General features: G+C 50.2%; 1 protein-coding gene across 1 annotated transcript; it reads right to left on the bottom strand.

Moving 5' to 3' along the window:
* Positions 1-1,511: 1,511 nt before the first annotated feature.
* On the bottom strand, positions 1,512-22,528 carry PSTPIP2 (proline-serine-threonine phosphatase interacting protein 2). Its single transcript, XM_054004228.1, has 15 exons — positions 22,482-22,528; positions 14,495-14,595; positions 12,791-12,868; positions 11,893-11,927; positions 10,320-10,426; positions 9,569-9,631; positions 8,650-8,748; positions 8,421-8,466; positions 7,936-8,015; positions 6,076-6,174; positions 5,458-5,554; positions 5,075-5,156; positions 4,346-4,380; positions 3,983-4,040; positions 1,512-3,490 (listed from the first exon to the last, which is right to left on the bottom strand). Exons 1-14 carry the CDS (start codon positions 22,512-22,514, stop codon positions 3,991-3,993), a joined length of 1,005 nt encoding a protein of 334 aa, XP_053860203.1. The 5' UTR covers positions 22,515-22,528; the 3' UTR covers positions 1,512-3,490; positions 3,983-3,990.
* Between the last annotated feature and the right edge of the window lie 1,453 nt (positions 22,529-23,981).

Raw genomic sequence — 23,981 nt, 5'->3', positions numbered from 1 at the left:
TCCACAGGGACACACAAAGTGTCCTTGGGGACACACACAGAGCATCCACAGGGACTCACAAAGTGTCCCTAGGGACACACAGAGCATCCACAGGGACACACAAAGTGTCCTTGGGGACACACACAGAGCATCCACAGGGACTCACAAAGTGTCCCTAGGGACACACAGAGCATCCACAAAGTGTCCATGGGGACACACAGAGCATCCACAGGGACTCACAGTGTCCCTGGGGACACACAAAGTATCTGTGGGGACCCCACAGACCATCCCTAAGTGAGTGGCGTCTGCTGTAGGGATGCAGAAAGCAGCCCTAGGGACCCACAGGTTATCCGCAGGGACTGAGACACTCCATGGGTGACCAGGGCCCACTATAGGGACCCAGAGATCATCCACAGGGACATACAGACCATCCATAGGGGCTGACACAGGGACAAACAGACCTCCCACGGGGACACACAGACTGCTGTAGGAACCCAGAGATCATCCACAGGGACATACAGACCATCCATAGGGGCTGACACAGGGACAAACAGACCTCCCACGGGGACACACAGACTGCTGTAGGAACCCACAGACTGCGCAGAGGGACTCACAGAGAGTCTGTAGCGAACCAGAGACTGCTACAGGGACTCAAAGACCGTCCAGAGGGCCAGCCCAAGCTTCTGCCACAGGGAATTTGGGGTAAGAAGCCAAGCCCCCGCTAGATGGGGAGTATGAGGTCACTTCCATCTGCCCCAGGGCGTGAGACACCTCCAGCCCAGCAGGAATGCTGGCTCAGCCCCCGACAAGGAACTGCTGTCCCTCAGAGCCCTGCCCTGGCACCCGGAGCAGCTGGAGCAGGGCCCAAGCCCCACGACGAGCAGGAGTGACTTTTCCCAATGCCCAGGAGGATGAGCCCCCCCCGCGGCACTTTGCAGAACACATCACAGTCCCGTTAATGGCCTTGAACAGGCACTGTTCTCTCCGTGGGACCTTGTACCTAGGGCTTGAGAAGTCTTTACGTTACTAGTGTAACCCGGAATTTGTAGTACCTATGGGAAAGGTAAACCGTACATGGGTGTAGGGGGAAACCTTCCCCAGCATCCTGATTTTGGGATTACTCCTGTGCTTTTAGTAAATGTGCAAGCGAAGTTTTAGCCTCACTGGGCACCTCTACATCCAGAAAAGCCAAACAGCATCTATTGTGCTCAGTCAGTGGAAAAATCCCAGAAAAGAAACCATGCAAGCTTCTGCAGAGCAGACACTCTTCCAGGGCAAACAGCCCTGCCTGGTCTGCAGCTCACGGCTAATCATAAGCACTTCTCATGCCATTCTCTTTTGGGGTGTTTTCTCCCACTACTGTGTTGGTATTGAGCAAGGACTGAAATAAAGGCTGAGCAAGGATGTGATCTTGTAGGTTTCCATCCAGGAGAGACTAGGATGCTTTGCATGGATCCCAAACCCATCCCCAACAAAAAGTGAACACGACAACTTTAAAAAAGAATGCATATCCAGAACACAAGACTCAGAACTTATTTTTTTAAATATATATTTATAGAACTAAGACTACAGCAGGCTCCTTCAGAAGAGTAGTTGTATCCTTGGTCTTTCAGAAATAAATAGGATAGCTGATCCCTTGCCATGTGCACTCTGCACAGCTCACTGTGAGGCAGCAGGGCAGATGTTAGAGCTCAATGTCATCTTCCCCACACAAATAAATCCAGTAAAAACCCCAAGGACTGGTGGGCTGAGGCACTTGCTGAAGCCATGCAGATTCAACTTGAAAAACATCATAAAAACAACAAATCCTGTTGCTCCAGGTTAGTGACCTGGCACCAGGTTTAGACAGGTAAACTGTGTTTATCCCCATGTCCTGTGTCCCTGTATCCAGTGAAATAAGGCAGCAAGGAGCAGTGAAGCAGCACTGCACACAGGGACATCAGAGAGACCAGCAGCCCCCAGGCACGTAAGCTTCTGAATCAAAGCCATTATCATATCTATATATGTGGTAGCAACAAGGGCAGGAGCTTTCAGGAGATGTGGTCAGAAAAACAAGTTTCATGGCTCCAATAGCAGATAGGTTTCTTTCCAGTGGTGCATAGTCAGAAGAAGTCCAAAGTTTAGAGAATCACAGAGGTTAATTAAATCACAGAATCAGAGAATCCCCGGGATGGTTTGGGTTGGGAGGGACCTTAAAGACCACCTAGTTCTTGATGCCTTAAGATGTTAGCTTTTGTATTTTTCATATATTTGTAATCCTGCAATTCTTTAGGGTGTAACTCTAAACTCCATACGAAGTGTTAGCTACTGCTTTCCCATTTTGGTCAGTCTAAACAATTCCTCTCTAGGCCTTGGAATCAAGTACACCTCACCGTCTCAGGCCCCGAGAAATGTAAACAAAAGTGAATTGAGGGGCAGCAAACTTGGGGTAAATAACTTTATTACCTGAAGCTGTAACTGGAAGATTAACCCCCAATATGCAAACAGACCAAACTTACAAAAATATGAAAATCTGTGACCCACTGCCCATTTTTTTTTTTGGGTGTAGCCCCTGGGGGGGGGGGGGGTGCTTTGTCTGCCCAAAAAGTACCTGAAGGCCCTTCAATAAATATAACTGCTTTTTATTCCCTTAATTTTGTCTGGCCTCTGTTTTTAGGTAGTCCCAAAAAGGCATCAGTTCCAACTCCCTGCTATAGGTAGAGACACCTTCCACTACACCAGGTTGCTCCAGGCTCCATCCAGCCTGGTCTCTAGACCTTACCAGGGGCAACTAGATAAACCTAAAACCTAAAAGCCCACAAGACCCTCATCAGAGAGGTGGTTGGCAGAGTTGAATAAATTCCTTCAGCTCCTTCCTGGGACCTCCCAGCAGGTTGGATGTGACACAGTCCCTCCCTGGGGGGATGCAGATCAGCTTCCAGTGTCAGCAGTTAAGCATGAAACACAGCTACACCTAAGCCAGATATGCAGTGCAACTGCTGGCGCCCTCTAAGTAAGATTTCTGAGAGATATGAGTAAAATTTGACCTAAATGACAAGTTTAATCCCCACTAATGAAAGACTTTAGGTACAGGCAAGAGCCTTTAGGAACAGGCAAAACCTGAGATCCGAGAGGGATGCACATACCCTGAAGACAAGCCAGCGAGCCCAAAGCATCGTGCAGCACTCCTCTCAGCACATACAACTTCTTAGTTATATAGAGACTGGGAGGCCCCAGATTTTCTAGATGGCCACACTTTAGAAGAACTTCAAATCAAAACCACCTTCTGACACAGATCATGCCTGTGTCTGGTCTTTTTCTTCCTGGGAGTGTGAAGATCCATCCAAGGAATTTGCTGATCAAAGGCATAGATTTTTAGTAAGCGCTTTCTGAATGTACAAATAATTATTGGAGTCCTCAAATATTCTCTTGAAAAGCAGAAGCACTTCAGCTCTGTGTGTCTGGGAATAAATGAAAACACCATCTCTGCCACGCTGGTCAGACCAACAGTGTCTTCTGCCTTCTGGAAAACCTAGAGAACAGGATCAACAGTGTCTAAACCACAGCTAGAGCTCAGACAAGCGATGGGAGGGCTGACAGGTGCATCACTTCCAGTCACCTCAAAATGTCATTCCTTAACCAATGGCCTATCTTTCTCCACTGTCCCTCCTCTGTGTAGATTCATCTGATATTAATCCTTTCTTTCAGAATCCCAGAATGGTTTAGGCTGGAATGGACTATCAGGACCATCTAATTCCAACCACCTTCCACTATGCCAGATTGCTCCAAGCCCCATCCAACCTGGCCTGGAACACTTCCAGGGATAGGGCAGTTGCAGCTTGTCTGGGCAGCCTGAGCCAGGGCCTCACCACCCTCACAGGGAAGAATTTCTCCTTTCTAGCTGATCTAAATCTACCCTCTTTTAGTATAAACCTTTCCCCCTTGTCATATTACTATCTGCCCAGGTAAAAAATTCCTCACTCTCTTTCTTTTAAGCCTCATTTCATCAAAAGTGGGTACTTACTGTGACTGTTAGAAATGTACCAAGCTGTAGCCATCAACTGTGGCATAATCAGGCTCCCCTGAAACACAGAGCACAAAAAATCCCCTCAGGTTTCCCATGAGAAGTGCTCATTATGTGGCTTTACACAGAGCAGAAGCACCACACACTGGCCATCCATGTTAAAGGGATGGGATGCCAGAGTGAATGAGGCTCAAGCCAGGCTGGGAGAGCTGGGGGTGTTCACTTGGAGAAGAGAAGGCTCCAAGGAGACCTTAGAGTTCCTTCCAGTGCCTAAAGGGGGTCCAAGGGAGCTGGAAAGGGACTTTGGGCAAGGGCTGAAGTGACAGCTCCCATGGCCAGAAAGCCCATGAAGCAGTAACTCACCTGGTGCACTGGTCGGGGTGGGCAGGGGTCCCCTCCTGCACAGAAGGAAACACAGAGCTGAGGATCTGCGAGGCTAAGGGACTCCCTTTGCCCTGGTTCTGCACCCCCCAGCTGCCCCCGCCCGGAGCTGGTGGGAGAGAAGGAGGTCTGGCCAGCCTGGGCTTTATGGAGACCTGACAAGGCAAGTCTCGGTGGGCTCACCACCCACAGCCCACTTGGCAAACACAGGAATTGAACCTGACACAGTGGAGAAGAGGAAAAAATAGCCAGAGAGCACTGACTCAGGGAAAAATTCCAAGTGAGCCATGTCTTTACACATGCCTTTGCCCAGAGTGAGGCATCAGGAAGCCATAATTGGACATGACTCCTCTCTCAGTGTGGCAGCCAAAGTGGCAATTCATCCTTAGCATGAGTCTTGGCCCCAGTCAACATCTTGCCCCCGACAGAAAAATCCTTCCCTGTGTCCTCCCTGCCCAGCTTCTGTCCCGCGAGAGTGAATCCAGCTCTGCTCTTCCTCGCTCCACCCACAAATGCTTTTAACTCTCCTCAGATCTCCTCCTCTCACCTGTCTTGGTGACAGGTCACACCAAGAGCCATGCAAGCAAATATTTTCCTCTAATACCCTTAAGTCAAGCTTCCAATAGACTGAAAGGAACAAAATATGCCTGTTCTGGGGGAGCGAGCATCATCTGCAATAAAAATTGCAGATGTACATGTTACACACCTTACCTTGATATAGGCACAGGAGCTGGACTTCTCGCAGGAGTCACATTTCTCTGGGCATTATAGTAGTTTTCATAAACAACAGGAGCTAGGAGAAGTTGACAGTAGAGATGTACAAGCCTCTTACAGACATAAAATACTTGCTATACCAGCATTCAGCTGCTAAGTCTTTCCACTCTCTGAGAAAATGCCTGACAGGAAGCTAAAAAAAAATTGAGACTACGATCTCCAGGGGCTGTCAAAAGTGGCAGAGACTAGTGCTGCAAGGCAGTGAATGAAATGCAAAATGAGTGTTTTCTGCCCACAAAATGATGCTGACCAGAGCAGCCAGCTCCATGAGGAGTACAGAGCAGTCAGCACTACTTTCTGAGATTCTACTAAGCTCTTACCTGGAGCCAAACTTCCAGTTTTGCGTAAATTTACGAAAAAGTCAACATCCTTCTCAATGCTGCACATTTCTAAACTCTTGCGGATTTCCTCATATTTCTGCAAAAGGGAAATAAAGTGCTTTTGTATACATCAGGTAAAAAACCAATGCTTTTTCCCAATTGCTTGCCACACATAGGGTGAAAACCCAGTACTCACACTTCAGTGTCACTCAGGCTTCAGTGTCAGGGGAATCACAGATTCCCAGAGTAGTTTGGATTGGAAAGGAACTTTAAAGTTCTTCCCATTCCATCCCTTGCCATGGGCAGGGACACCTTCCACTAGATCAGATTGCTCCAAGCCCCATCCAACCTAGCCTTGGACATTTCCAGGGATGGGACAACCACATCTTCTCTGGGCACCCTGTGCCAGGGCCTCACCACCCTCAAAAAATGTGGAAATCCCAGAGGAAACCCCATTTGCAAGAGTTTTGGCCAATCCTTCTGCTTGCCCACTCATGCTGGTGTCTGTGGTTAATCCTGGGCCTCAGCCCAACCCAGATGTAACACAGCTTAGTGCCCAGGAAAACAAATTGGGCTTTGCTTCCTACACAGAAAAACGAAGGTTTTCAGTTGAGGTACCTCATCATTCTGGACACAGCCCAGGGACAGCTGGTTGACGTGGAGCCAGAGGGCATTACGGAAATAGTTGATCCGCTCACACTCCTGAGTCTCAAAGAACTGAAACAACACAGACAAAACTGCCCATAACATCTTCAAAACGAGGGCAAATCTCTTTTGTCCTGATTGCTTCTCACCCCCATGTGCCACAGCAAAGCTAACTGCCAGGAGCAGTTGGTGTTGGTCTTCTGCAGGAAACTAAGGAAGCCATGAGTCCTCCGGCTTGTCCAGAGGAGAAATAACCCCTCTATGCAACCAGGTAATTCAAAGGTAAGTGCTAAGCTTGGAAAATCTGCAAGACTAATGTGGAGGGGATCGCCCAGCACATTTCTGCCCCTGGGGAGACCAAGCCAGCTTCCTAAAGGCAGTACAGGTTCCCAAGGTATCCTGTGTTCCTGTGGTCCCAGCCCACTTCCCTTAAGCAGGTAACCTTAAAACACAGAATCACGTAGATTGGAAAAGCCCTCTGAGATCATCAAATCCCACAATTACTGCTGCACTGCCAAGGCCACCACTAACACATTCCCCCAGGTGCCACACGCAGATGTTTTTTTTAACATTTCCATGTTCCAGATGTGGAGCAATAAAAAAAAGCCACTGGGGATGTATGAAAACAGAGGCGTTTCTGTTTCTTTCCTGCCTAGCCCTTTTCCAAGCAAGTTTAAACCCTTTTGAAATCTGCTGTCTGGTACACCTCAATTTCACATGCTTTTACACATTTCCATGAACATCCACACTTGTTACCACTTATGACCTTTGCAACACACGGAGAGGAAAACTTCCACATCATCCATCTGCAAAAGTGAAACTGCTGCTTTCCACTCCCCAGCACAGAATCATTAGGGTTGGAAAAGCTGTCTCAGAGTCCAACCACTAACCCAGCACTGCCAAGCCACCACTAAACCGAGTCCCCATCTTAGAGGCTTCCAGAGAAGGCACCAAAAGCACACCAGCACAGAGACACCCACGCACACCACACAAAACAGACAGAAAATTCAGTTCAAATGGAAAATTAGAATAGCAGCCTGAAGAGAGGTAACTTGGAAGGGATCAGCACAGCTGGGAATGGGAAAGCTGGTTGCAAGCCTGAAGCAGATCTGGGATAAAATCTGTCTTTGCAGTCTCTGTCCATTCCTCGGTCACAGATCACAGGCCAGCAGCAGAGCTGCTGCTCAGCCCTCTTGCTACCAGTCTGGAATTCCCCAGTGTGCGCTGGAAATCCCTGCTGGACCACTTCCCTCTGAGGCAGTCTGCTTCAGGCTGATATACCCACTCAGAAGGGTTCCCACGCTACTGCATGGTCTGTGAGACACAAGGTGAAGGGCTCTTGGCACAGTATGCATGTGGAGATGGCTTCACCTGCATCCCCAGCCACCACCAGCCTCTGCTGAAAAGTTATGTAAAGTCTTCCAGAGTTTCAGACAGCCTTCTGAGCAACAAAAGTGTTGATGAGGCCCCAGGACATACTGGCCTGGGGTTACTGAGCATACAGAGGTGACCACAGCTGTTCAAGATGACAGCCATGCCACACTTGCAAGCAGGTAGTGGGCAAAATATGTCACTACCTCGACTCTGTCAATTTTAGAAGGTGGTGGAAAAATAAAAATAATAAAATAAGAGCAGAAACCTTGAAGCAGTGGGGCCTTGAATCCAGAAGCCATGCTTGAGACACACACACACAGGGTTAGCTGCAATACATCCTGCTGCTTCACTGCCAGGGGAATACAAAACCAGCAAATCTGCACTGTCCCTGAGCCCTGCAGGCAGGATTGCAAACCCAGAGGACCAGGCTGTCATGTGCAGGTGTTTAGGGGCATTTACCTCGCAAGCTTTGATGTGCTCGTTCTGCCACTCGTCCCGGATCTTCTCCATTGTGGTCACACTCTGCTGGTAACTCCTGTCTGAGAGACAAATCATATTTTGGCTGAAGGTGTCTCAGACCATGGCAGAGGGGTTGGAATGAGATGACCTTTAAGGTCCCTTCCAACCTAAATCACTTTATGATTCTGTGATTCCATGATTAACATTCATTTAAAAAATCCCTTCACTAGGAGGTAATTCTAGGGCTGGGGAAAAGGCTGGAAAGGGTGGGAGATCAGGGATAAAGCAGAAGGATATAGCTTTGGCGGGCTCATGCAGGCTTCTGCAGGGACATTGGCCACTGCTGCTATCTTGGGCGTGTGTTTCCAAGGAGTCATGCCTAACCTAAGACCTGGAGCTCACCCACGAACCACACCAGGGCTTCTCAACCCCCTGCCCCTAGAAACACTCCCCTCGCCCTCCCAACACGACCTTTCCACACTCACCAGTATCCTCCAGTGCTGATTTTGTCTGAGCCAACTTCAGGAACAGCTGCCAAAAACAGGAGAGACAAGGAAGGTGGAGAAGAGGCTGGGTGCATCACCAATGGCCCTGCAGCCCCACTGGGGAGCACCACCAGCCTCCCCACCTCACCCCAAAACCCAGAGCCGGGACAAGAGCCGTGGGGCACGAGGGCTGCAAGGAAAAGACATCCATCCCTTTCCCCTCCCATACCTTCTCCTGCTGCTTCTGCGTGACCAGGCTGGCGTTGCGGTGCACAGCCTGCTCCGCCTCGTCCTTGTCCCGGCAGCGCTGCTCGTACAGACGCTTGGCCTAGCACAGACACCAAACAGCCAGGTGCAGCCACGCCTCGGGGAAAAGCTCAGCCTGCGAGGGAGCAGGCTGCCTGCAGAGCAGGGAGCAGCACAGAAGGTGCCCTGCAGCTTGGGGAAAGCCTTGCAAGGCAGGCTGCTCTTGGATTGGGGTGAAAAGCTTCTGGCAATGGAGGCCATGTCCAGAGATGGGCTGGGGAACAGGCAGGAGCACAAGTTTGATGAGAAGCAGCTGAGGGAGCTGGGAAAGGGGCTCAGCCTGGAGAAAAGGAGGTTCAGGGGGGACCTTGTGGCTCTGCACAGCTCTCTGACAGGAGGGGGCGTTGGGCTCTGCTCCCAGGGAACAAGGGACAAGAGGAGAGGAAGTGGCCTCAAGTTGCATCAGAGGAGGTTTAGAGTACATATTCAGAGAAACTTCTTCAAAGAAAGGGTTTTCATGCCCTGGGCAGTGGTGCAGTCACCATCCACAGCAGTGCTCAGAAAAGGTGTGGATGTGGCACTTGGGGAGAAGGGGTAGTGGTAGGCTTGGCAGTGCTGGGCAAATGGTTGGACTCAAGCATCTTAGAGGCTTTTCCAACCTGAATAATTCTCTGATTCTAAACCATTTGTATCCAACCCTGCAAGGCTACCACTGGCCATGTCTTCGGCATGCTCTCCTCTGCTTCTGAGCACACCCTGCACACCACTCACACAGACACAGGGTCAAGAGTCACAGCAGAGGTGGAAACCCCTCTCATTTAAGCCTGTCCTAATGCTCTGTGTGGGTGTGTGTGAGCAGCATCAAACCCACATGGCAAGAAACAGAAGCACATTTGCTTTACCTCCATGGTCTTCTTGTACTGAAGATTCCTGTTTTTGTGAATCGCCTCCATTATCAGCTCTATCTGTGAAGGCAACAGACCTTGGGTCAGCACATCACTGACCACCAAAGCTCCAGGACACACTGTGTCTCAGAAGAGGAAGAGCCACAGACCACACTGAGATGCGTTTAAAGACCTTCATCTACCCAAATCATCTTCACAAAACTCATTGTTTTGTGCTTCTTTCCAAGCCTTGAATTGTTGGTAGTTGTAGCCTTTGTGTAGGCAAAGGTGCTCTACAAACTAAATCCTAGCAATATATAGTACAGTATCACCTCCACAGACTCTGGCAAAACTGGAAAGCCCACTCCCCTCTGCTAGGTCCAAACCAGTCCCTGGTTTTAGCAGTTTTCCCTGGTTTTCCAGACAAAGGAATCTCAAACCAGAAGAAGTTAAAAGGCTTGGCCATTTTAGCAGCCCCTATGGAGATCATAGAGCACTATAAACAAATGCTTTAAAAACATTCCAGTGCTGTGGCTGGCCCCAAAACACACACAAAGAAGATGTGGAAGTGAGAAGAAGGAAGCTGGAGGTTACTACACAGTTCAACACAGTTACAACACATAGGAAGGAGCTCAGTACTTCCCAGCAGCACAGGCAGTGGGGGCGTGGCAGGGGCTGGGACATGGCATGAGACAGCACCGGGATCAGCCCCTTGCTGGGGCAGGATCAACACCCTGCAGGAAGGCACATCCCCCCCGCGGTGCCCGACCTTTTTCCGATGCAGCTTTTGCTTTTCCCTGAAATCCTCCATCTTCTTTGCTTCCTCCCGAAGGGTTTGCGCCAGCTGGATGTGACCTTGTCCCACGTTGTCTATCTCTACAAAGAGAAAACAAATTCAGTATTTTTATATCTATATATATTCCTGAAGAGACTGTATCTCAAGTCAACTTAGAGCACACCACACGTCCCCCTTCAGAAATGTGAGAAGGCTCCGGCTTGTTTGAAGCAGCCTCCAAGCAGTGCTCACCAGGGTAAGGATCAGTCCTGCTGGGACCTGCTCCCCAGTTTGAGAAAACTCTCCCCCTCACGCAGGTAAATGTAGGCATGTTTCAACACACTGCATTGCCCCAGGCCAGCAGGCAACAGAAAAAAATGACAAAAAACAACCTCAGGCTCCTCTGGCTGCAGGCGAGCAGCCACACTGTGAAACACCAATCCAGGATCCACCAAGGGAGCGGAGCCAAATGGCAGCTCCTGACTCAACCCCCAAAGCTGCTCCAAACCCACAGCTGTGAATTGTCAGCAGCGGTGAGGGCAGAGCCGTGTTAGGGAGGTCCACAGGGGCAGCAAAGAAACCTGGATAGGGCAAGGGATGGACTGGGCACAGGATAGCAGAGTGCTCACCCTCCGGGTGCCATCTGATGGTGCCATGGCAGGATGTGACACATGACAATGTACGGTGGCCAAAGCACCGTCTTTGAGATGCTCCAGTTAGAATCACATAATCATTTAGGCTGGAAAAGCCCTCCTAAGATCCTCAAGTTCAACCATTCTCCTAGCACTGCCAAGGCCACCACTAACTCATGGCCCCAGGTGCCACATCCATATGGTTTTTTAATCGCTCTGGGGATGGGGACTCCCCCACTGCCCTGGGCAGCTGTGTCAGGGCTGGACAACTTTTTCCATGAGAAAATTTCCCTAATATCCAATCTAAACCTGTTCTGGCCCAGCCTGAGGCCGTTCCCTCTCCTCCTGTCCCTGTTCCCTGGGAGCAGAGCCCAGCCCCCCCGGCTGTCCCCTCCTGTCAGGAGCTGTGCAGAGCCACAAGGTCCCCCCTGAGCCTCCTTTTCTCCAGGCTGAGCCCCTTCCCAGCTCCCTCAGTTTCTCCTGGGGCTCCAGCCCCTTCCCAGCTCTGTTCCCTGCCCTGGACACGCTCCAGCCCCTCAGTGTCTCTCTTGTCCTGAGGGCCCAGAGCTGTCCCAGGTTCAAGGTATGAGTTACAGTGTCTCTGTGAAGAGGAGAAGCCTGTCCAACAAACTCCAGATAAGCTTCCCGTGCACAGCTTCCTATGCACAATATAAATATGACCTTGAGCTGCAGCCAGAACCCAAAGCCCAAGAGATCCCAAAATGATGCCCTGTGGGTCTCCTGTCCCACACATGTCCTGGATCACTCTGTCCCAAAACCCACACACTGGGATGTACCAGGCCAGCAGCAGTACAGCCTTTGCCTGGCCTCAGCACTGCACAGCTTTAGAGATTTCTCTGCTATTTTCTTCCCAAGCAGTTGCCTTCAGGCTTTAGCACTGCCAAGTGTCCTGGCAAACACTAAGAATTACTTACGTTGCTTGAAAACATCGAGGGATCTCTTCAGCGTGCTGAAAAACACCAGCAGGGCATTACAAAGGGTGGAGAAGCACAGTCAGGCACAGCAGAGCACCTCTTCCAAAACAGAACTCACTCAACAATGGCCAAAGTACCTCAAAGCACATTTATTCACCCTCTTAGTACCTCCAGCTTTTCCCCCTCTCAGCAGGTACAACACAGTTCACCTGGTTTGACACCTACTTTACATCTTTCTGAGCACTGGATGCTATTAAAGATTCAAAGTTTCCCGACAAATGTTTCCGGCAACCTCCTAAAACCATCATTTGGAACAATTTCAACACGGTGCATTTGCCAGTGGTTGGAAAAATAGGCAGCTTTTCTCCCTATTAATATTGCACAGTAAAGATGGCAGAAACATTTTAAGTGACACCTCAATATGCAAGTAAAGTAAGTAAATGACCAGGGCATGTATAAAGTACAGAAATAAAGGAGGAAGCAGAAGGCACTGAGGGTCACTTAGGAAATGGAGCAAGCCGTGTTGGCCACAGCATGCTGGGCTCTAAAGATGTGCATGGTTTGAGTCAAGGAAGTACCTATACTTCCCTCTGGCTACAAAACCTGTCCAGGTTTTGTTCATCCCCGAGGTCTCATGATCCCCAGCTTTCTGCTGACCCACCAGCCCTCACCCCCCCGAGCATCTACAGTGCTTTGGTCAATCTGTGGCTAAGGGGAATTTGGTGGGCTCCAACTCAAAGCCAATCAGAACCTGGGCACTGCTCATTCATGAGAATGATTTCAGCTCATCTTCTGAATGTCTCGGTCACGTTTCAATTCTGGTTTGTCTCACAGCTTCCTTCCTTCTCTTCCTCCTTTACTGCTTCAGGGACACCCATAAAAGCAACTGTGAACTTACTTCAGCTCTGTCTGCCCACAGGGCTTCTTCTTCGACAAGTTAATGAGCTCCTTGCCATATTTTTCTTCTATAATTGCTCTGTTGAGGAAAGAGAGACATCAAAGAGAGAAATCATTGATTGGTTTGGGTTGGAAGGGACCTGAAAAGCTTATCCAGTTCTACCCTCTGCCATGGGCAGGGACACCTTCCACTACCCCAGGTTGCTCCAAGCCCTGTCCAACCTGGCCTTGGGCACTTCCAGGATGGGGCAGCCACAGCTGCTCTGGAAAACCTGTGCCAGAGAGGGTCCCACCACCCTCACAGCCAAGAATTCCTTCCCAATATCCCATCTAGCCCTGCCCTCTGCCAATGTCTGGCAGTAAGTACTCTCTGTACTTGGCACTAATCCTTAGGGAGAGCACCTGAAAAAGAGACCAGATCTCATGAGGTGACATAAATAACATCTTTGAGAGAGCACATTATCTCCCCCTCTTGGAAGAAAGGAAGGAGGAAAAGAGAGCTCCTGTGCTGCAGTATAAGAATAACCAGTTCTTTGCAGCTGCTTTGAAATCACTACAGACAACCAGGTATGGAATTGCTTGGTCAAATGTAGTTCTCTCCATGTGGACAGCAGAAAGGAACAAGTACTGCTAGAGGCTGCCATTAGAACATCTACTGGATAAAACAAATAACTTTCTAAAATGCCTTAACTACTGACACAGATGGACACCCCTGTGTGGTTGATTTCTGAAGTCTGGCAATGAAATTCACCTACCTTAACTCTAAAAACTCCAGAAGCTAATAGAGAAATTGAAAAAAAAAATGTATTATAGATGGTTGTTTGTTTGTTTTGTTTTTTTTTTTTTAATACCTAACAACATTCCCATGAACTTTCTTTGAGACAAAACATCCAGCAGGCACATTCTCCATAGCTGGAACTGTGTAACAGCAGTGCTGGACAACTGGGCCAAGTCCAGAGAGCAGCAAATCCAGGCCCAGCCCCTCTGATCTCCTCCTGGCCAGACACTTCAGTGGCAATCTACACCTCCTTCAAGACTAAAGAGGGCACAGGGTGTAGAAGAGGCTTTTGGCACTCTGCATTGTCATGGATGAGTGAGACTTGGTTCTCTGGGTCCACTTCCTCATGTGGAAGGTCCAAATTTTCCTGGAACATGGGATTACAGCCTTAACAGAGGTAGGTGCATTAGACACTTTTAGGTGCAGTTCTCCTCCTGTTCATCCCCATTTTGTTTGTTCCAGGATGCTCTGTACCGAGTCGTGCAGTCAGAGCTTGGTTCTCTCCAGCTGTCATTACCAAAATGACATTAATTCAATGTACAGTGTTCTACAATGCTCTTCATATTTAGCCACTGCTAACTGGGTGAACCATAAAGGTAAAATACATGGCCAGATCATCACAGCTGTTTTTGCAGCCACAGAATCTCTACTTATGTCATCTCCTCTGATTAATAATGGCAGTACCTAACCCCACCACTTCTTAACACTGAATCTGTGGGGTGTTCATAATATACAGAGACAAAAACAGGACAAAGCCATGGCTCTCCTAGGCCAAGACCTTCTAACCTGACCTTCTGCAAGTCAAACAGCAAGGTGAACTTCATGGGCCAGCATTTTAACATCAGTTAAACATGGCAGAAATCAAACTGGGAATACCAGGAGAAGGACCTGGCTCAACCCAATCTGTTGTCAGAGGCAGCTCCCTACCTTTCCTTCAGAAAGTCTTCAAACTCTTTGCAGTTCTTCCTGCCATCATTCAGATGCTGAATGATGCTGTCGTAGCCAACTGTGCTGGTCAGATCTGTGCTCTGAAAACAGAGGAACAGGAGTCATGTCCTTGTCAGTGCAATCCATGGCCACTACCACCGCCTGAGGCGTTTGCACAGGCCATGGCTCAGTGGGAGCAAGCGTGCAAGTGCCTCTTTATGAAATAAAATCTTTTATTTTAGGGGTGGGAGACACTCCAGAATGAGAACAATGGTGGCAATTTGAGACAAGGTGCATCTATGCCACTCACACTTGCCATAGACTTCTGAAGGGTCATTGTCTTCCAAATTGTTCCTTAAAAACATATATTGCACAGATGCTTGTACAAAAAAAGAAAAAGGAAAGAAAAAGGAAGAGAAAAAAGAAAAAGGAAGAGAAAAAAGAAAAAGAAAAAGAAAAAGAAAAAGAAAAAGAAAAAGAAAAAGAAAAAGAAAAAGAAAAAGAAAAAGAAAAAAGAAATTAAAAGGAAAAAGAAAAAGGAAAAATAAAAAGAAAGAAAAAGAAAAAGAAAAAGAAAAAGAAAAAGAAAAAGAAAAAGAAAAAGAAAAAGAAAAAGAAAAAGAAAAAGAAAAAGAAAAAGAAAAAGAAAAAGAAAAAGAAAAAGAAAAAGAAACAAGAAGATGCAGAAATGATGTAGGCTGACTTACTCTACCCCATTCTTTCCCCATTCCTATGCATGGCTGCAGAAAAGGGAGCAATAGTAGGAGCAGGTATGAAACTCAGCAACAGGAAACAAAAGTCACAAAAGGTTATCAAGAAATCTGAAGAGGATAGTGGCAGGATGGAGAGATTCAGGAAATGGTTCAAAGCCAGGACAAGAGTATGCAGAGATCTGGCATAACAGTGTGGGCAGCAGAAGAGGGGATGTCTCAAGAATTTATTCCTGGTGCAATAAAGAAGGAACAGGGATGGTATGTGTGATAAAGGAACCATTTAATTAAGTGGAATTCCCTATTCAAGTACTTGACTGTCAGTGACCAGAAAGCAAGAAGTGAAGGGGAGATGTGGTGGAGTGGGACTGGCAGAAAATCCACAGGTACCCCAGGTCAGCTTTGCATGGGAAGACAGGACCTAAGCAGAAACCAAACTTCCTTTACAAAGTACAAATGTCCCTCCAAAATGAGGTTATCCCCACTTTCAAAGGAAACAAAATGGATGCAAAGCACAACTGCTGGCCATTGCAAGCCCAGGCAGGAGGGAGGGTCAGAGCCCCATCGCTGCACGTCCAGGGGCACCCGGAGGCTCCTGCATCCTGCTCTGCTGCCTGGCACTTCGGGGGTCTCTGTGCCAGGCAGAAGGGTCAAGGGGAAAACTGGGAGTACCCATCAATAGTGTGCACTAAGCTCCTTGCTTTATCACTCTTCCTCCCACAGTAGAAGGATTTAATTCCAGCACATGTGTGTTTCCTAAGCACCCAAGGGAGGACCAGACCTCAGGGTGCAAGGTGTTACATGAAACACAGAATCACACAGTTGTTTAAGTTGGAAAAACCCTCTGAGCTCATCGAGTCTAAATGTTCCCCAGCACTGCCAAACCATTCACCTACCCACATCCCTGAGTGCCACGTTTATATGGCTTTTAAATTCTTCCATGTGAGTTTTCCATGGGGGGAACTCCCGGCCCAGATGGAGATGGGCAGGGTTGTATGGTGTCCAATCAGCCTTTGCAGAAACCTTCTGGGCAGGTTTGGCACAGAAAGAGTCAAAAGGACCAGCATGACTGGGGGTGTTCAGCCTGGAGAAGGCTCCAGGGAGAGCTCAGAGCCTCTGCCAGGGCCTCAAAGGGCTCCAGGAGAGCTGCACAGGGACTGGGGACAACGAGATGGGGGGCAGGACACAGGGAATGGCTTCCACTGCCAGAGGGCAGGCACAGATGGGATATTGGGAAGGAATTGTTCCCTGTGAGGGTGGGCAGGCCCTGGCACAGGGTGCCCACAGCAGCTGTGGCTGCCTCTGGATCCCTGGGAGTGTCCAAGGCCAGGCTGGATGGGGCTTGGAGCAACCTGGGCTAGTGGAAAGTGTCCTTGCCCATGGCAGGGGGTGGAATTGGATGGTCTTGAAGATCTCTTTCAACCCAAACCATTCTGGGATTCTGTGACTGCAAAGGTAGGGCTGGCAACAGCAATGGAAAAAGAAGTGCAGCACGGCAAGCACAGAGCCATGGGCACAGGGAAGATGATTTAAAACAGTAATAAACTAACCCAAAGGCAAGTATGAAGGATGGGGGGCTGCACCAAACCCGGCCCAAACAGAGTGTGAGGATCTCTCCTGCCACTCTGTAGCACACATCTGTCCTGGTCCTCCCTGCTGGGCACAGCTCTGAGCCCACGTGCTATTTAGAGGACAGCCCATGGAAACTGCACACAGATGATTTCAAGGTGACAAAGCAGCACCTGATGTTTCCCAAGCTCACAGGACATGCAACTCCCCCTTCCTCATCTGCTGCCTGGATTTGCACCCAATGGACTCAATAACGAGAAGGAATTTGTGCACTGCTTGTGATGTTTTGGGGTTTGGTTACACTTTTCAGCCAAAAGTGGAGCTAAAAGGCTCAGCTGGGGACAGGAAAGCACGTCATGATCCCGTCTGAGTCACAGCAAGCTGCTGAGCTTGACGCTTCCATCTCCTACCCCAATTTACACGGAAAACCCCTGCAGACACACACCCTGTGAAGAAAATGACAGTGGAGAAATGTTTCAATTAGAAAAGTCCTCTAAGACCATTAAATCCAAGCACGCCCCAGCATTGCCCACCCCACCACTAACCCATATCTCCAAGTGCCACATTCACATGGTTTTTAAATGCCTCTGGGGATGGAGACTACATCACTACCCTGGGCAGCCTGTTTCTAGGATTAATAACGCTTGCCATGAAGAATTTTTCCCTAATACTCAATCTAAACTTCTCCTGGTGCAACTTGAGGCCGTTCCCTCTCCTCCTGTCCCTGTTCCCTGGAGCAGAGCCCGACCCCCCCGGCTGTCCCCTCCTGTCAGGAGCTGTGCAGAGCCACAAGGTCCCCCCTGAGCCTCCTTTTCTCCAGGCTGAGCCCCTTCCCAGCTCCCTCAGTTTCTCCTGGGGCTCCAGCCCCTTCCCAGCTCCGTTCCCTGCCCTGGACACGCTCCAGCCCCTCAGTGTCTCTCTTGTCCTGAGGGCCCAGAGCTGTCCCCAGCACTGGAGGTGCCTCAGCAGTGCCAGCACAGGGACTGGGGCTGTGTCACAGCCTGGCTGGGACAGCCCAGGGGCCACTGGCCTCTTGCCTGGGCACCCTGGGCTCATGCCCAGCCACTGGCACCAGCACCCCCAGGGCCTTTCCCTAAGGGCCCTTTCCCTTTCCAGCCCCTCTGTCCCAGCCTGGAGCTGCAGGGGTTGGGTGACACGAGCACAAGATCTGGCACTCGCTGCCCCTCACACCACTGACCTCACCCCATGGATCCAGCCTGTCCAGACCCCTCTGCAGAGCCTTCCTGCCCTCCACCTGTCTGTCCCAACCTTCCCAAACCGAAAGGTTTGGGGCACTGCGCATGTTCACGGACCACCTCTAGAAAGATCTGTATTTTTTCCAACTCTGAGTGTGTTTCCTCAGCCTGCTTAGAGGAACACACCAGAGGCTGGTGACTATTTTAGTAGCTGGAAACACTGTAGCTGGCCGTGCTGTCCTTGCTGACAGTCAGCGCAGCCTCAAAATCGCTCAGGGTCCGCAGAAGTTACTGAGACAGGAGAAGCGCTTTACGCTGGTGCCTGCAGGGGAGCAGGGTGAGGAGAGGCTGCACAAGGCTGCAGCTCCTCCCCACCCCACAACCAGGAGGGCACAACAGGACAGACACAACTCATTGCCGGGAGGAAAAGGCCTCGCTGCAAATCCACCCACCTGGGACCAGCGTCCTGCAAAAAGCAGCTTTTTTGATTAGTAATTTTCCATTTGAAGCTCCCTTCCCCTATGCCAGCACCTTCCCTGCTCGTTCCACAGGCACCAAAAGCAACGGGCTGTTCCGCCTTCATGCAACTTCTTCCCACAAATCCCACCTTGTTCCTTTGAGACAAGGACCTGGGGATTTCACAATGCCACTGCTGAGTTCCACCAAGCCAGTGCCCATTTAGAGAAGGACAAGCAGGGGGAAGGGGAAGTGAAACAGCCACTATCAGTCAGCAGCCAGGGAATAAACCCAGGAACCCAGGGCTGCATCCCCCCAGCCACAGGTTGTTTCAGCAGCACCGCTATAAAACCACTGCAGGGAGCAGAGCGCTGCCTCATGAAGGCAAAATGACCAAAATTTCACTCTGTTTAGCTCACAGATCAGAATTAGAGTGGTTCTTAACATTACTGTCATTTCTATTTTTACCATATGGTTTTACAACAACAAAGTGCACTGGTAAGACCCAAGGCTGTTGGGTTACCTGAAATATGTGCGAGAACAAGCTTGTGGAAAACAAGGCATGTACTAAGAAAGTGAAAAAAAAAAAGTGAAAGAAAAGACCTCACATAGTGAAAGAAGAAGAGCAGATTGCAAAAACAAATGAAAACAAACTGTCAGGCTTGCCCAACTCTTGGCAATCACTACAGGCAGGGCAAGGGCGAACAAACACAAGCTTTGGGGTATTTTTGTTTTTGCACAGCTCCCTCACAGGCCTGTGGTAGTGAGTGACATGGGAGTCAGAGCACTCAGGGCAAAAATTGTTCTGCTTCAGGCATGTCTGGACTTCAGTCCCTGAGCAAGCAGGAGCTGCAGTGGGGTGCCAGGGAGCAAACATCTTTATTCAAGAAAATTCATCATCTTGTCTTCAGACCTGACAGCATAAGCAAACTTCAGTGCAGAGAGCCAAGTGGGCCTGTGTTTTCCCGACAGGGCACATCAGGAATATCACATCATCAGCTCCAGCAGGGAACAGGAGCCAGTGCAGACGCAGACACAGCACCCATCGAAGGAACCAGAACTGCTGGGGTTTAAAACTAAATCAGTCCCCAGGTGAGGCTGGAAGCACAGTCCTGCTATCCCAACAGAGCAAAGGCTGGGCTGCACCTTAGCCTACAATCACAGAATCCAAGAATGGTTTGGGTTGGAAGAGACCTTAAACCTCATCCCATTCCACGCCCTGCCAGGGGCAGGGACACTTTCCACTGTCCCTGTTGCTCCAAGCCCTGTCCAACCTGGCCTGGGATACTTCCAGGAATCCAAGGGCAGCCACAGCTGCTGTGGGCACCCTGTGCCAGGGCCTCACCATCCTCACCCTTACTATTGTATCCCCACAAAGAAATTTGGAGGTCATCACTCACAACCAGTCACAGTTCAAACCTGGAAGATCCAATACCAAAACTGGCCTAGGTTTTAAGTGTTTGCACATTTTTTAAAACTTTGTCCCATCAGTTGGAGCATACTTCCCCTGGAGCACTCCCAAAGAATCCTCCTTCTCATCAGGCTGTCCTAACCACTGAGAAACTTGCTCCCACCAGAGTAACATACATTTTCTCCGGTATTTAGGGATTCTGCAGGTAGGATGGAATGATGAGTTAACTTGGGGGGGGAAGATGTGGACATTTTGTTGGACCAGCAGATCTGAAGCTGAGCTAGCATCACCACTAAAGAACAACGTGTGGCAGCATCTGCCACCTGCCCAGCATCATGCCACAATGGCCCTCTTGGTCTCACCTTGTCTGACAGGTGAAGAACCTTCAGAAGACAAAAGTTGTGCCTTGCCAAGCTCTTTGTAGTGGTAGGACAAGAAATGATGGTTTTAAACAAAAAGACGGGAGATTCATATTAAATACAGGGAAGTAATTGTTTGGATTGTTTATGACTGAGGGTATTAAAACACCAGCACAGATTACCCACACAAGCTGTGGCTACACCATCCCTGGAAGTATTCCAAGCCAGGTTGGACAGAGCATAGGGCAACCTGGTCTCGTGGAAGGTGTCCCTGACCTTGGTGGTGGACTAGATGGTTTGTAAGGTCTTTCCTAACCCAAACTGCTCAATGCTTCTTCTATGACTCTAAGAAATCACTTGCTTCAGCAAAGACTTCTCCTTCTATTTTTGCCTTACGCAAAGCAATCTAAGAGGAAAATTGCAGGAGGAAGTGCTTGCCCACTCACAGCACTCAGCAGCAGGTGGAAGCTGGATGTGCAGCCCTCCACACTTCATCTTGATTTGGCTTTTTTCCTTCCTATCCTCATTCACCCCTCCTCCTCAGCCCTCACAGCTGATGCACAGTCACCAGTACGTGGTGTGGCAGCTGCTTGGGGTGGTACCTGCCTTTTCCATGGGCCCAATGACCGCAGAAGGGCCTCAGTCTCTCCACTGAGTCACATCCATCACGTTCCCACCCAACCTCCACCCCAGCTGCCTGCCTCAGGCACATTTCCTTGGTGAGGGGCCTTGGAGCACACAGGTTCCAGAAAGGACAAAGCCCAGGAAAAATCCGTGGCAGCACCAGTGGTTTGGAGCTCAGCAAGAACCAGGGATTATTCAGAAAATAGCCATGTTCGCAGTAGAAGTGGTCAAGCAGGGAGGAGTGCCCCATGCAACACCCCAGATCCTCCTTGTCTTGGGAGCTGGAGGCTGCTCCTGTCCTGGTTCTCTCTCCCACTGAGCCCCCTCCTCCAGAATCCTCCTTCAAAAAGCACCACACCACTGCTGGAGAGGAACAAACCGGGCAGAAACAGCCCAAGTCAGCCAAAGTCAGCCCTTGAGAAGCTCTTCTCCAATCCAATGTGCCACTGAGGCACAACAAACCCTGCCCACTCAGCCCTTCTGGCATGACACTTGTTCCTCCAGCCCAGGGGGTGCTGCCACCCCCCTCAAAACCTCCCCTCTGCACGTCTGCAAAGCAAAGGGAGCACTGTGGAAAACTTCGGTGTAACAAACAGCTGGGAAGCAGCTGCCAGATGCAAAGTTGGCTTTATTCTCCACAGCAGGTTTGACACCTGAGTGGGATTTATGTATTTGACAACGCTATGCCAGTTACCTCGTTAATGATGCTGGGTGAGGCTCTGCACTTACTCCTCAACACTCAGGAGCCCCAAACCTGGTGCCAGCTCTCCCTGGGGCCTGTGCTTCTCTCCCACATCCTACATGATGGGAGCTGCTTCCAGGCAACACCTGGGAAACCCCAAGCACCATTTACAGATGAAGATTTTCAGCCCGAAAGGACCAATTGCAGTAATTTACTTCCTGGTTGCCAATACCTAGAATGAAGATCCACCACAAGAGGAACTGAGTAGCCACAGAGCTTAAGCTTTGCAGCAGATATGTGGGTTTCCTGCACTTCTCCTTTTATAAAAGCATAATTCAGACTGGAAAGAATAAATTGTGGTTTTCCCCGAACTGTGGGTTTTCCTCCATGGCTCAACAGCTGGCAGCAGCACCACACTGAGTGACTTGCTCCTAGTCCAGGATTAGCTCAACATTTTTCGCCAAGGTGTCTTCAAGTAGTTCACCGATGGCAAATTAATGGTATCAAACCCTTCAGCCTGACACTGACTTCATCCAGCAAGGCAGCGGTCACTTGCTGGGATTATTTTGGCTGCGTGGAGCAGGCTGTAAAGCCACAACTCTCAAGGCATTCATGGTGGGCAGTGCCTGCTGGGGATCACAGAATCCCAGAATTGCTTGGGTTGTAAGGGACCTTAAAGCACATTTCATTCCATCTCCAGCCACGGGCAGGAACACCTTCCGCTATCCCAGGTTGCTCCAAGCCCTGTCCAACCTGGCCTTAGACACTTCCAGAGATGGAGCAGCCACAGCTGCTCTGGGCAACCTGTGGCAGTTTTCTATCGACCCAGAGCATTCAGCAAAGTCACCCCACGACCACCACCGTTGGCTTTGGAGCCAACTCTAAGCAGAGAGCAGTGATCCCTCCACCTCCAGCTGTGCCCCCCCCGGCTCCGGCTGCCTCTGCCCCCGCTGTCCCGGTCCCGCCGTGCTCCCACTCACCCAGAAGTTGTCCCTGAACCGCGCCTCCCGCATCCTGCTGCCGCCGCCGCCGCGCTCCGCCGCTCCCTGCCCGGCCCGGCCCGGCCCGCCCCGCGGAGTCTCCTCCCACGCACGGGTGCTCCCGCCCCGGGATGCCCGCGGGTCGAGGAGCGGGACGTGCTGTGGCAGGCGGGTGGGACCGGCGGGGAAGGGAGGCTCGGCCCCAGCGCGCCGTGGGGACAAGCCCATCCGTGACGGCCGATCCCGCTGAGCCGCGCCGCTTCCCCGAGGAAAAGACGGAGCGCAGCGGGAGCAGCTCGGCCCGCGGCTGCACAGCCGTGCCCACGCCACCTGCAGTACCCTGCCCGCCCGGTTCGGAGCTTCAGGAATACTTTGGGAAGGTTTCATGGAATCATAGAATTGCTTAGGTTGCAAAAGCCCTCCAAGATCATCGAGCCCTCCAAGATCCCTTTGCCCAGCACTACCAAGCCCACCCACATCCACATCCACAGGACTTTTTAATCCAAGGATGAGGACTTCACCACTGCCCTGGGAAGCCTGTGGTAGGGCAAGAAAACTCTCCAGGTCAAGAAACTTTCATAATACTCAATCTAAACCCACCCTGGCACAGCTGCAGGCTGCTGCCTGTCCTGTCCCTGTTCCCTGGGAGCAGAGCCCGACTCTCCCCCCGGCTGTCCCCTCCGGTCAGGAGTTGTGCAGAGCCACAAGGTGGTCCCCCCTGAGCCTCCATTTCTCCAGCCCCTTTCCCAGCCGCTCCTGAACACACACATCCCGTGTCACAGTTTATTAGGGGCCATTGCCTGACACAAGGCACTCCAGGAGGGACCTCTGAGCAATGCTCGGAAAATATGAAAGCAAAGATCGGACACTATGTACTGAAATGCCTCAATCACACCCACCACACTCAATTGCTGCCTCTGCTTGAACACAGGGACAGCTAAAACACTCCAGTAGTGTAAAAAAAAGGCATTTTCAACTTACTGAAATAAGTCTGCTCAATTGTAACCTGAGGCTGATTTAGGCAGACTAAGCCTGTGTGCAGCGTCCCGACACAAGAGAGCACAGACCATCACCATGAAGCCACACCATCCAGCACCTAAACGGGCTCCAAAAGAGCTGGATAGGGACTTTGGATATGGGCACAGAGTAACAGAGCACGGGAGAATTGTCTTCCCACTGAGAGAGGGCAGGGATAGATGGGGTATTGGGAAGAGACTCTTCCCAGAGAGGATGGTGAGGCCAAGGCGCAGGTTTCCCAGAGCAGCTGTGGCTCCCCACTCCTGGCAGTGTCCAAGGCCAGGCTGGATGGGGCTTGGAGCAGCCTGGGAGCAGGTGCCCTGCCCACAGCAGCAGGTGCACACAGATGATCTTTACAGTCCCTTTCAAACCAAACCACTGTGATTCTGGGATCCACTCGCCATTTCCCAGCTTCCCAGCCTGGGCAGCCCACAGCACCACTCAGGAACATTTATCTTATGTTACTAGAAAAAAATACATCTC

This window comes from Vidua macroura, chromosome Z (genome assembly GCF_024509145.1).
Source record: "Vidua macroura isolate BioBank_ID:100142 chromosome Z, ASM2450914v1, whole genome shotgun sequence".
Lineage (NCBI taxonomy): Eukaryota > Metazoa > Chordata > Aves > Passeriformes > Viduidae > Vidua > Vidua macroura.
This window is presented reverse-complemented; position numbering and strand designations above follow the sequence as displayed.

Excerpts from the sequence above, each read along its gene's own strand:
- PSTPIP2 (XM_054004228.1), bottom strand. The coding sequence starts at position 22,514 with ATGCGGGAGGCGCGGTTCAGGGACAACTTCTGG. Across the intron at positions 10,427-11,892 it reads CCTCGATGTTTTCAAGCAAC|AGATAGACAACGTGGGACAA; the intron begins GTAAGTAATTCT and ends TTCTCTTTGTAG. Across the intron at positions 5,555-6,075 it reads GCTGTGTCCAGAATGATGAG|AAATATGAGGAAATCCGCAA; the intron begins GTACCTCAACTG and ends TCCCTTTTGCAG.